Raw genomic sequence first — 13,107 nt, 5'->3', positions numbered from 1 at the left:
GTTCTTCATTTCAACCCTGTTCCCTGCTGGTGCTGGCCCTGCCTGGCTTTTTTCCCCCAAGGTCTCTTTTTTCTCACAGTCCCTTGTGCAGGCTCTTTAATCTGCCTCTTCAGAAGGTTTGGGAATGTGACTGGGAAGGCAGATGAATGTCAGGGCTGGTTAGGTTCATCTAAGTGACAAGTGTGTCAGGTCCTTCACAGATCTCCCTCTGGCTGTGCCATGGAGACTTGGCACTGGTGCCTTTGTAGCAATGCTTCCTTCCCAGAGCACAGGGTTGGGTTAATCTCAGTTTCTCTAAGGTAATGTGGCAGGATGCCTAACTTCCAGCTTGTGCTCACTGCACTAATTAGCCTGTTAAGTGGACAGTCTCTGTTCCCTGTTCCAGACAATGAAAATTGTCAGTCCCTGTAGAGCCATCATGGCAGTAGGTTGCTAAAAACACCAGAATGCAGTGCCGATGTGCTCTGTGAATCTGCTTCTCCTTCTTTATGCTTTTCTCATTCCCATGAGATTTATGGCTATGATAAGAGGCTTATTAAGCTAAACCTGGGCATTTTTCCATGCCTCAGTGCTCCTATGGCTACAGAGTATTCTTGTTCTCTAGTGAACAGGGTGTCAAAGGCCACTTCCTGAGAACGCTTTGCCTCTGGGTCTTTCCCCAGGGGATTTTGTTTCCCTATGCACCAGTGTCTTCCAGTATCTCAGTTAAACCCTATTCAAAATTTTGTGTCTTTCTTGGACTGCTGAGCTCTAAATCTCCTTTTCTTGTCATCAATGGTATGCTCGGGGGAGCAGGGTTTTGCTGAAGTCTAAGTCTTAAGCCTTTCAGGTTTAGGAGAAGTCTGCTTGTGTGCTTAAGGCTGTTTCCTCCAGCAGGATTTGCATTCACTGCTCTTTGTTCAGATCCTGTGAGGGTGTGTGGTGAGCAGGCAGCAGTTCATGGCTTCAGGGTGCTTCCTGGTCTGTATTTCCCACAACATTCAAGCCTGTGGTCTTGTTCTTTTACAAAGGTCTGTTGATAATTTTGTCCTTCTGCAGCCTAATGACTCAGGAAAACTTGATAGATGAGGTACCCCCGGCAGGATCAGTTTTCTCCATTTTGTCGTCTACACAGTTCTGCAGTTTCAGTGAAGGACTCCTTCAAGAGTTTGCCTGCAGCTATGAGTCTGCCTGCTCCAGCTCTCTATGGGGCACAGCACGTTCTGGGAACTGAACTCCTCTCTTGCAGCTTGACTAATGACATAGCATCAATATGAAACAAAGTCTTGACCACATCTGGTCACTGTCTCATTCATCACCTTTGCCTGGAGATGAAGGGTGAAGTGCAACATGTGGCGGCTGTCATGACACTGAATAAGATACAAATCCCTTGGAATACTTGAACCATAAGCCTAGAAAACTGAGTGAGATTTTGTGTGACTGTCCTGAGACCTCTGCACTGAGCCCAAACTGGCTGTGGTGAGAAAAAAAAATTATAAAACTCCATGGGCTGCGTGTCCCTGCTGGCAGTGACTAAACTTCAACCAAAGGCTGCAGCCACCTCTTGGAGGCCTGCACAGTATTTTAGCACTAATTGCTATGTACTTTGGAGACTCCTGCTTGTGGAAGGAGCACCCAGTTCAAACTTGGTTCATGTAGCCCCAGTACAGAACTGTAATTCTAGCTTTGAGCTGCTTTCCTAATCATCTCTTACCTCCATGGCTGCTTGTCAGGGCATGAGAGGCATAAGAACTCATGGGACATACCTGAGGAACCTGTATTGCGCAGAAAAAAGCTTTTGCTTGCATCTCTTTCACTCTCTGGGGCTGCTGTTTGTTCAGTTGGTCTTTCAGCTCTTCTCCTTCTGCAGCCTCCAGGAACTGTGCCAACCATGTAGCAGCTCTCTGCAATGGATTATAACAGAAGTAAGCAGTCCCTTTATGCTGCCTTCACAGCTGAATTTTTCCTTTAGTGAAAACTTTGGAAAGAACATACTCTAGAAATGATACAGCATTGGAGGTTAAAGAGATTTAACTGCTCCTTTGATACACAACAAGTTTACAAAACAAAATATACAACATGCTCGCCACAGCATGTTGTTTAGTCTTTCAATATATTAAATGAGCTTGGTGAACCTTGTAAGTATGGATCAATAGCTGAAGGCTGAAATTAGCTTCTCAGGCCTACGTTTGGGTGAGAATGTGCCCCACTGACTGCAGTCATTGCAGCAGTGAAGGAGAGAACCTTAGCTGGAACAGTCTGGATTTATCTGTAGTAATTCAGTGTACTGGGAACATTTTCTTACACATTGTAATACTTACTGCATACTTGGGTTAGATTTTTGACAGTGATCATTTACATTAAAAAGGAAAAGTGAAAATAGTTTGAGATTTAGTTTCTTCAGTGGAATTCTAGGAACTGATATCAAACACATTCTTTAATGGATTAAGACTTAAGTTTGGGAGAAAGTACACAAGTAGCTTGTGGTAATACATGTAACTTCTTCCTAAAAGATTGTGATCAAAAGGTTTTATCGACTCTGGTAACTGTTTTGCTTTCAAAATCGTGGTGGAATTTCAGTCAGGTAAAGTATTTACCTTTTCCTCCTTTCCCTCCTTCTCCTCATCAAAACTATGTACTGGGAAGACTTACTGCTGCCTCTTGTACTAAAAAGAGCCTTGTTTTTTTTAATGTGGGAAGGGTTTTCTTGGTGTGTAGTCAAGGATGACAATTGCTAAATGTTGTGGTGGAAGCTGGCCTGGGCTGCTGCCTGTGTCTCGCAGTGCTGAGCTCACTGATGATCCTTGCACGGCCTGGCTGCAGGTTTGGCTGTTCCCAGGGTGTGACTGGCATACCTCCTGAGCACAGGGTGTCTTGGTCTCCTCTGCACCCAGACAAGAGCTTGTGCCTCAGCTGCTGTTGGCTGAATGAACCCTCAAGCCTCGCGTGGCTTGAGGGTGAGGCTCTGAGGGCAACCTGGCTTGCATGTCACCTCTCCAAATACAGCAGGTGGCTTAAACAACAGAAAGGAGCAGCAACGAAAGCTGTTTCAGACAGCACTGAAAAATATAGGCCCATAAGACTCTAGCAGTGTTGACACCTCTTTACTTTCCTGCTTGCAAGTGCTTGATCTCCTTGGTTCCTGCTTATAAGTAAGTATATTCAACTGACTATAGTATAGAGGATGCCCAAGAAAGATTAATGATCTCCTTAATTGGCTCTTGTTCTCTCCCTCAAGTGCCATGTACCATATATGACCAGGCACCTGTCAACCTGTGGTAGGATCTTTCTTCTTCTGCTGTGCTGCTCTGTGTGCAGGCCTTTCCATGCTGTCTGTCAGTCCATTTCCTCTGTCTGGGTATGAGTGCCAAGAGACTGTGCAACTTTTAAATGCTTTTTTTTAATCCATGTGCTACAAGCTATACTAACATCTGTGGGCAAAAAGGAGGACTGGATTAAATAAAACCCTGTTTGCTTTTTCTTGCAGGCAAACAACGCTTGTTGTCTATATCATGTCTCTGGTGGGAATGATAGTCTATACCTTCACTCTGAGCCTGGACCACCTCTGGGTGGTCTTTGTGACCGCTGGGTTGCTGGGGTAAGTCCGTGTGCAGGCTGCTTTCCTCAGCATGTGATGGGAGGGGATAAGCAGGGAGGCAGAACTCCTGTTGTGGGAGGGACTGGGAAGAGCCATGGCATCTGAATGGCTCCTATTTGCCCTTCCCATCTCTCACTTGTATGTGTCTCATTTGAGTGAGGGACATTATTGTGACCCTGCTCAGCTTAATTGTTTCAGGTAAGTGGAAGCTTTTGGGAAGCAAGTGGTACCCACAGCCCCATAGATGACAGTGGACAAGAGTGAAAAGCATGTGGGCTGGCATGGCTGTTTGTGCTGGGGGAAATGCTGCTTCGAGTTACGGTCTATACTGTACCTCTTTGGTCTTCCTTTGGCAGTTGCTGAGTCTTCCTTTCTGTGTACTTCATTACAGGTTTTTCATGACAGGATACCTTCCCCTGGGCTTTGAGTTTGCTGCAGAGTTGACATACCCAGAATCAGAAGGAACATCATCAGGGCTCCTTAATGTCTCAGCACAGGTAGGTGTGCTGTTTTCCCTCTGCTTGTCTCCTTTTAGGCAGAGAGATTAAATTGTAGTTCCAAGCCTTGAGTCCTATTTCTTGTCCATTATGGTGTAATGTACTGCAGATCTAAGCAGCTTGGGACCTGTTTTTTTGAGTGATGTTCCTCATGGCATTTCTGTAGTGGCACTCATTCTGTTTAAGAAAATACTTCAGGGTGCCAGTCATCCTTGCCTTTTCCAACATAGCTCTTAAGAGTTCTGGTTCGTCTCCAGCGAGAGATGGGATTCCACCCATCAGGGTCATCTGTCATTCCATTAGCTGCAAGAGGATGCCCCTGGATGTGTTTATAACCAACCTTTAGCCTGATTAGGCCAACTGTTTGACTGACCTGTATGCTCTGATACTTTGGTAAAGATTGGAAAGAGTTTGGGCTGCTTTATAATAGCAGTATAGCTTGACATTACCTTTGTTTGTTTGTAGATTTTTGGTATTGCCTTGACCATTAGCCAAGGGCAAATCATGGATCGCTTTGGGACAAAGGCAGGAAACCTCTTGCTTTGTTCTGTCCTGTTCCTGGGGACCATTATGACAGGTAATTAATATTTTAAGTCTTCTGCTCTGACTTTGCCTTGGACTTGGCACATTTGTTGGAGGCTTTTGTGTGCAGTTCAGTCAAGGGGTTAAGTTAGAAATGTAATTAGCAAAGATCATATGCTGTGATTAGAGCTTAACAAGGAAACTAATTGATACTGGGTGGGCATAACTGAAACAAGGTTGGCAATGACAGGTGATAAATGAAGTATTGTAAGAGTGCAGGAACCATAAATACCACTGGATTCTAAGAATGAGAGGAGGTTTGGACTGTGACCAGCAAGTCAAGGAGCCCTGCCAACTAGACACAGATTAAGAGTTTACCATGAGGAAGACATCTTACTTCCTCCCCAGAGAGCCACTGACCCAATTAAAGAGGACAATTGCACAGCTGTAATGGATGTTCAGCTAATTATAATACCAGGCAAGGGCTAATATTTATGTAATAAGCATTGTAGAAACCGTCCTGGAAACCATTTGAGTGTGTAAAACTTTTTTGGATAAATAGAGAGCAGGAACTTGTGACTTTTTTGCACATGCCTTTGGAAATGATTCTGCATGTGTCCAGTGCTGTAATAATGTACCCTCTTTTCAACTTAATTCATTGAAGAGTCATCTGTCTGTGCTTCACAGCGCCTGCAGGAAAGGGCAGAACCCACACAGCAGTCCCATAGCAGTGCTGTTCCTCTTTAAGCATCTGCTCTGCTTACAAAGAAGAGCCAAGGCTTTTTTCCCTGACTCTGGCTGGGGTCTCAAAGTTGCATCTTCTAAAGCTGCAATAAAGAATCTCTATCCTGCCTGTTTCAGGTGTTCTCAGCCTTATCCAGGAGAGTGATTTCTCTTGCTCATTGTAATATGTTTCTGTCTCTTCTGGGGCTTCTGCTGCTCCTTTGAGGCCTGGGGAAATTGACTTGGGCCCTGCATGGTGACTTGACTGCCTTCACATCTCTCTTCCTCCCTCTGTTCCAGCGTTCATTAAGGCTGATCTCCGAAGACAACAGGCCAATTTGGAAAATGAACAGACAGTGAGTAAACCTCCCTTCAATACCTGCTGTGCCCCTGCTTTTAGCTCAGGACAGCACCTAACCTCTCCCCTTTCTAGGAAAAGGGGTGGCTTCTGGGGAAGCTCTTTGTTGGCATTTTCAAACTGGATGTAATCCCAGCTCTGCCAGCTGCTGGGGCCTCTATTTGCTCAGTGTTAATGTCATGCAGAATCTGTAGGCTCTGGGGTTCTGCAGGGTTTCACACATCTTCATACCAGCTAGGGCCAGATGTAGGGCAGTGCTGTGATTGCTTCTCTCCCTTGACAATGTGTTGAGGCCTTCAGTGCTTTGCTCATTTGTAGAGCTGAGTAACTATTATTCTAGGCCCCTAGGCTGTTAGGTTACTCCCCTTACTCCTTGCCCTTAGCTGCCAAGTGGGGTTCAGTGTATGTGACTGGAGGAAGCTAAGGTGCCAGAGCCTAAGTGAGGGCTTGAGCAACCTGGCTGCTCACACTTTGCATAGTGCTGCTGACAAGGCTCCTAGTTCATACTTGCACACCAGAGCTTGGGGTGTAATGTACTGTGCAATAAATGCAGTTGTTTGCACGTGGGTGAACTAATTGCAGTGGATACTGTCAGAAGATGCAGGGAAAGGGAGGGGACTGGTTCCTTGAGGCTATTTTCTGTATTACTCTGGGCTCCTCTTCTAGGTTGTTAGCAGAGATATCACTCAATGTTCAGGTGACCATCAGCAACCATGACTAGCAAAGTGTGAAAATCTCAGTTCTCTGCTGTCTTGGGTCAGCTCTACTCAGAAGACAGTGCTGCCCTTCTCCAATGCTGGTGGCACTGTGAGCAGAATTCATAACATGGATGTGGAAGGCCCAGGAAAGGGCCTGAGGTCATTTGGCAGTGAAGGTGATGCCTTCTAGTAGTAGATCCTTAGGTTTTGTCAGACATTTCTCTCATCAGATGAACTGTACGTTTTTTGCCTAAGCCCTTTTTAGTATAAATCGTTTTCAGTCTGAGTACTATTGCAAGAGCTTGCTGCTGCATGGGGAAGAGCGTTGCAACCAGAGCAAAGGTGGTGCAACATCAGTTTTATAATCCTCAAAGTCTCCAGAACTGATAGTAGTAAGAGCCAGAGAGATGTGTGTGAGATAACAGGTCTCAGTCAGTCAAAAATTTCACTGGCAGCTCCTTCCCCCTGAGGAGACATGCTCAGAAGTCATGTTGCACACCCCACCAACACCTTCAAATGTGTCCTCCACATGGCTGAGCTCACCTGAGTATTCTCAAACTTAACAACCAACTGCAGGTGCTCAACTGACTGATGGTAGGCTGAATCTGGTATTCTGCATTAAGATGGAAGCCTCGGCCAGGGGATCAGCCAGCTGGGCTTGGGCGCTGTGTGCTGCCTTTGTGGAGAGCTCTGGCAAAGTCAGGTACTGGGGCTTTTCTGTGTGGCACAGCTGCCTTACACATGCTTGGGTGATTTGACTGGTTTCTTCCATTGTCTGCTTCCCTTCCTTATTTTGTTCCGCTTTAATTTCTTTTCCTACTTGCCTCCATATTTTCTGACTTGTGACTGTCATTACAGAGACTCCAAGGCAGCAATCAGATCATGGATTATGGGACTGTAGCTTGTAAATCTAACCCCATCAATTGCCACTCCTGCTCACTAGCTTATACACACCAAGGTAGGAGAATTGCACCAATCTACTTTGAATGTTCCCAGGGTGTCACAGGCATGAAGCCAATGGCATTTCTGGGGTGACTGCAATGGCTGTAGAGTATCAAGAATCTTTCTGGTCTTCTCAGGTACTCAGCTGAGAGGAAGGACAAGACAGCCTCCAAGAACAGAGTGGAGATCCCCCTAGACTCATGTCAGACAGAGATGTAGGGATTCAGCTAGGTGCAGCAAAGCAAAGCCTGGTGCTGGAGCAGATTAAGAACTTAACTGTCAGTCATTTGTTAGGGAGAGGAGGTGCAGACATTTGGAGTCACTTCTCTATCATTTTCACAGTCCAGATTCTTGGCTGGAGGTGATACCAGGAACCCTTTAAAGAATTGGTTTTGGGGTGGTATGCTTTACTACTCGCTGTTCTCTGTGCCACAGGCTGGTCTACTAAGTTATCCATGCTACCCTTTGCTTTTCAAGGTGTGATAGACTGTGTGTATCATACAGTGCCACAGCCAACAGGACTAACAGGCAAAGCAGAGTGAGTCAATTGGGAAAATCAGCCCTAACTTGCTAAGATTAGGGCATGGTCTGCAGGGATCATGAAGCTGCTATACTTTGATGGAAGTGTGAGGAAAGGTCCCATGGGCAGGGAGAGTGTTGGTAAATAGAGTTATATTCAGCTGGCATCAGGTCACCAGTGCTGTGCCCCAAGGCTCAGTATTGGGGACAGTCCTGTTTAATGCCTTTCTTGATGACCTGTATGAGGGGATCAAGTCCACCCTTAGTCAGTTTGCAGACCAAACACCAAGTTGGGCAGGAGTATTGCTGGAGGATTGGAAGGCTCTGCAGAGGGACCTGGATAGGCTGGATCCATGGGTTGAGATAATTTATGAGGTTCAACAAGGTGAGTGCTGGATCCTGCAGCTGGGTCCCAACAGCCTCAAGCAGTGCTACAGGCTTGGAGAAGAGCAGCTGAAAAATTGCCCATTGGAAAAAGATCTGGGAATGCTTGTCAGCAGCCACTGAACACGAGCCAGTGTGTGTCCAGGTAGTCAAGAGGGCCAGTGGCATCCTGGCTTATGTCAGAAATAGTGTGGCCAGCAGGATTAGGGAAGGGTTTGTCCACCTGTACTTGGTGAGGCTGCACCTCAAGTCCTGTGTCCAATTTTGGGCCCCTTACTACAAGAAGGACATTGAGGTGCTGGGGCATATCCAGAGAAGGGCAATGGAGCTGGTGAAGGATCTGGAGCACAAGTCCTGTGAGGAGCACCTGAAGGAGCTGGGGCTGTTTAGCCTGGAGAAAAGGAGGCTCAAGGGAGACCTTTTTACTCTCTACAACAACCTGAAGGGAGGTCATAGTGAGCTGGGGGTCAGTCTCCTCTCCCAAGTAACCAGCGACAGGACAAGAGGAAACAACCTCAGGTTACACCATGGGAGATTTACATTGAGTATTGGGAAAATTTCTTCACTGAAAAGGTTGTCAAGCACTGGAACAGGCTGCTTAGGGAAATGTTAGAGTCACCATCCCTGGAGGTATTTATAAGACACGTAGATGCAGTTTTTAGGGACATGGTTTAGTGGTGGACTTGGCAGTGCTGGGCAAATGGTTGGACTTGGTGATCTTAAGAGTCTTCTTCAGCTTAAACAATTCTGTGGCTGTTGCAAGGAGAAGACTCGGAGTCAGTTGTGAGCCTTCAGAGCACGCAGAGCTGTGGAGTTGTGCAGATCTCACTTTCCATTGAAGCACTCTACCATTGGCTATGTAGCAGTTTTTCCTCTATTGGTGCCCTCATCTGCTGTGGTTATAATTAAACAAGTGTTGCAGTTAGTAGATTAAATGAACCTAATGTCCTTGTGTACACCTTGTCCTCTATTAATTAAGCTGTAATGTGGTCCCAACAATCATCCCCACTTTTGTCTCTGCCTCAGTTCCCAGAGCTCCAGCTGGGTTAGCTTTCTGTATCTCTGGATACTTGGATCATTGGATCAAATGCCTGTTTCACGTGACAATGAGGCTGTTTGTGTGCTGCCTTTGTTGTAAATGCATCTGAAGACATTCCAGAGTTGTGCCTTAAGATTTCGTAGTAGTGTCAGTTGATTGAGCATGCACATTATACTCATGAATATGCTGTGTACTGCTTGTGCTCATTTGCTTGTGATTTGCAGCATCCATGCAAACCTTTTTGTACTGTTCCTTTGCATTAAGAAAAAGTACCTTTGCTGATCTTCCATGGTTTGTTTAGGACAAGTGTCCACCCTCAGTAGCTTATTGGATTCTGTTGGAAGCTGTACCATGCTTAGCCTCTAGTGAAATACTGCGAATAAAAAAATGCTGGAGTTTTGTGTAGTAGGCACAAACAATGTGTACCCATTCTCTGCTTCCTAAACTTCCCTACTCCATTTCTGTGTGGCAGGCAGCCTTCTCCTGTCCCAAAGCCATAGGTAGGCCATCTGTATGCCCTTTTCCAGTACTGTGACTCACAGCTGTGAGAGAAGCTTTCCTTTCCAAAGGTGGTGAAGCCCTGCAGACTGTCTGATCTAAATCTCTGCTCCTATAGCTCCACAGCAGATGACTGGTGCTGAAACCCCAGAGGTGCTTGGGGAACCTGGTCTGAGTTGCTTGAGTGCTTCCATGGTGCATTCTGGTGGAGTTTCTGAAGTCTAAGTGTGGATTTCCCCTTATTCCTACCTCTTGCACCACTTCATGCACCCCCCCCCACCCTTCCTGCTTGTTGAAGTTCCCTCTTTGCACTTCCTGGCTTTTGCTTTCAGACATGTCTTTGATGCTTTCCTTATCTCACTCTCTGCTTTGGGATATTGCTGCTGACTTCTGTAAAACCTTGTCACCTACAGATTGTGTAAGAGCCTACTCAAAATGAGACTGTTTCCTATCTCTTCCTTCCATGCTGCCTGGATTTCTCTTGAACTGCACTGGGGATGTGAATCTCTTTCCTCTGCCTCAGATATCAGTCTTGCCTTACAGTGAGTAAACTCAGAGCCCAGGCTGCAGGAGACTCCACATTAACACTTACAAGTCTGTGTGCTGTCTTCTGAATTGGTGACAGCTGGTCTGTCTCACTGTAAGCAGAATTAGAACTTGAGAAGTATGCTTTCCAAAATCCACTAGGGGAAAAAAAAGTCTCAAGTTTAATCCTAACACACTCCAGAAAGACTCGGAAGCTGAGTTTGTCAAACTCCACCCAGGAAAGCTGAACTGGAATTACAACAGTTTGGCTGTTTCATGAAACTGAGGATGGGGTGGTAATTGGGCAGCAGTCTCCATTTTCCTTGCTTTTCCTCTGGGAAAAGCTTGCTCCATCTTAAGGTTCCAAGAAATTAGGTTAGTTCTTTTACAGGATTTATGGAGAAAAAAAATCTTTTGTATGTTTGCCTCTTATTTCTTACATCTCTTTAAGATATGAGTAGTGAACTTTGAAGAAGGCACTGCTCTGTGGAATTATCTCAGCCATAAATCTAAGCTGGGGAAAGGGAAGAAGCAGGACAGAGGGGACCAGCACTTCCATGGGTGGTAGGGGTGGGGATGAAAAGACTTGGAAGAAGAGCAAGATAAGCGATGTGTCTGGGAGTTGAAGAGGCCTCAAACAGGCTGGAGTAAGAACACAGGGGAACTAGTGGTTGTGCTGAGCCTCCTGAGGATGCAAAGAAAGCAAGTTCTCTCTGGTGTTTGCACAGACACTGTGCTGCCTCATGGCATGGAGTGCACTTTCCATTGCCCAGGGAACTGGCCCTGCAGCTTCATGCTTGAAGCTGAGCTTGTGTCACAGTGAAATGTTGTTGGTGAGCTGGCTGTGGGTCTGATCCCTCTGGTGGTATCAGCCCCACAATGAATTAGCAGACCACAGTAGTGCTCTGAGGACTACAGCAAGTAGCCTAAACAGTTGGATGTTGCACTGCCCTGCTGCCCCAGTGCCCCTTGCCTAGGCTAAGGGGCAAGAGAAGGAAGAGGGAACCAGCAGCACTCTCTGAGGATGGTGATTCTTCTTTGAGGATTTCTGCAGTAGTAGGGAGCTATGAACTAGCAAGCCAGGATCCTAACCATACTGTTTTTCTCTGACTTGCAGAAAGTGTTGCCAGAAGCCTACACTAATCCCATAGTCCTTGAGGAATCACGGCTGTGAAATCAAGGGGTGGCAAAGCTGGGAGATACAGACCCCTCATTCCCATCTTTTCTACCTGCACCATCCTCCTGTCACATGCATGCCATGGGAGGGGAGCAGCCTCAGGACAGGAGCCCTGTGAACTGCTTGGGGAAAGTGTGAAAGACCAAAACAAGAGGGGGGTTGCTTTCATCACTTTTAGCCTTGCATCATGCTGTTTTGGTGTTTGGGAGGAAAAGTTGGGAAAATCTGCTGTGTCTTCCCAGTCCCACCATGTATGCTTGGAAAAAGCATTTGTGCTGAGAGAAAAGCCACAGTACCAGGCTAACCCTGAGCATGATGGTGGCACCTTGCATGTGGCTGGGAGGTGGAAGGCAGAAGCTGGATCACACTTAACTCTGTGAGCAGCCCTGGAAGAGCTGGCTCTAGGGAAAAGGGGTTGCTCTGCCCTGGTTCCCATGGTGCTCTGTGTTGCACAGGTAGTAGTAGAGGCCTCAGTACATTATCAGCAAGTGCAAAGCAGTGCACCAGCTGCTGCCAGCTCTTCTTTTATTATTTGGCTTTCCCAGATAAAGCACTTTAGTCTGGATAAACTTCTACTCAGAATTCACTGGGGTTGCCCTGATGATCTTACATATCAGGAGTAATTAAGAGATACCAATATGCCTTCTAGCTTGAGGCAAGGACTAGTTCTGCAGCCTAAATCTAGCTCATCACTACATTAGCAACAAAAGTGAGTCAAACCACTATTTCCCTGAGCTGAGGACCATGTCTTCACCCTTAACAATAAGGTGCTTTTTGCATGTTTCAACATTACATACAAACTTTTGCGAAGTGTTATATTGAGAGAACCAGCCAAGGCTGTGTTGCTCTTCGCAGCCACAGAGAGGGGTATGATGGAGTCCAGCTTTGCTGCAGTGTGGAAGCTTCTCACTTGATAACAGAGGAGAAGGTGCCTACTTACCAGCATTTGTGTCTTATAGACACTGCCCATCTGTATGCTGTTTACCTTCTAAACACAACTATAGATCCTTTTATCACTTCTCCATCCTTTCCAGCATCCCACCCCTGCTGGAGACATCAAGTGTCCTAATATGCCTTAAATCATGCTGTTACTTATGTATTATTTGAGGCAGGGGACAAAAGCTGTACTGAGGTGGAATGGTTAAAAATATTCCTCTCTGACAAACTATTTTTGACAAAACTTTTTTTGGTGAAATTTTAACATTTTTTGATACACTACATTTTGATAGAGCCTGAGTTCAGTAAGTGCTTAGACAACACTCTCAGGGACATGGTGTGATTCTTAGGGGTCCTGTGTAGGCCCAGGAGTTGGACTGTGATCCTGATAAATTCCTACCAATTCAGCATATTCTATGATTGAATTCCTATCTTTGCTAGTTTGGGATTGAGAATGGGGGTTCAGAATGATTTTCAATGGAAATTTTAATGTAAAATATAAACATCTGAAGTGTGCAATGAAACCTGATGTATTCATATTAAATCATTGGAAACAGTCTATATGTGGCTCATTAAATGTTCTGCAGAACAGAAGAATCATCTTTCTGCCTAGTGCTACTGCTATGTTCTTTTCCTTTGTTTCCTCTTTCTTCTGCATGTGAATTATCTTCCCAGCTAGGAGTTCCTGCTGGGTTTTTTTCTGGATTCTGTG

At 45.8% G+C, this 13,107-nt stretch overlaps 1 protein-coding gene across 5 annotated transcripts in view; it reads left to right on the top strand.

The window, feature by feature from the left end:
- Positions 1-12,980, top strand: part of FLVCR2 (FLVCR choline and putative heme transporter 2) — a 34,885-nt gene extending 21,905 nt beyond the window's left edge. Inside the window, exons 6-12 of one of the 5 annotated variants that reach the window (XM_026792401.2) lie at positions 3,467-3,577; positions 3,969-4,074; positions 4,540-4,651; positions 5,620-5,675; positions 7,234-7,333; positions 10,281-10,299; positions 11,400-12,977. In XM_026792401.2, the coding sequence (XP_026648202.2) occupies positions 3,467-3,577; positions 3,969-4,074; positions 4,540-4,651; positions 5,620-5,675; positions 7,234-7,333; positions 10,281-10,299; positions 11,400-11,433 (538 nt within the window). In that variant the 3' untranslated portion in view covers positions 11,434-12,977. Of the gene's footprint in view, positions 1-3,466; positions 3,578-3,968; positions 4,075-4,539; positions 4,652-5,619; positions 5,676-7,233 lie in introns of all 5 variants that reach the window. The other 4 variants (XR_003379914.2, XM_074542596.1, XM_074542595.1 and 1 more) reach the window with 4 other exon arrangements.
- Positions 12,981-13,107: the final 127 nt, after the last annotated feature.

This window comes from Zonotrichia albicollis, chromosome 6, assembly GCF_047830755.1.
Source record: "Zonotrichia albicollis isolate bZonAlb1 chromosome 6, bZonAlb1.hap1, whole genome shotgun sequence".
In the NCBI taxonomy this organism is placed as follows: Eukaryota; Metazoa; Chordata; class Aves; order Passeriformes; family Passerellidae; genus Zonotrichia; species Zonotrichia albicollis.
The sequence above is the reverse complement of the archived record's forward strand: the minus strand, read 5'-3'. Positions and strand labels throughout refer to the sequence as shown.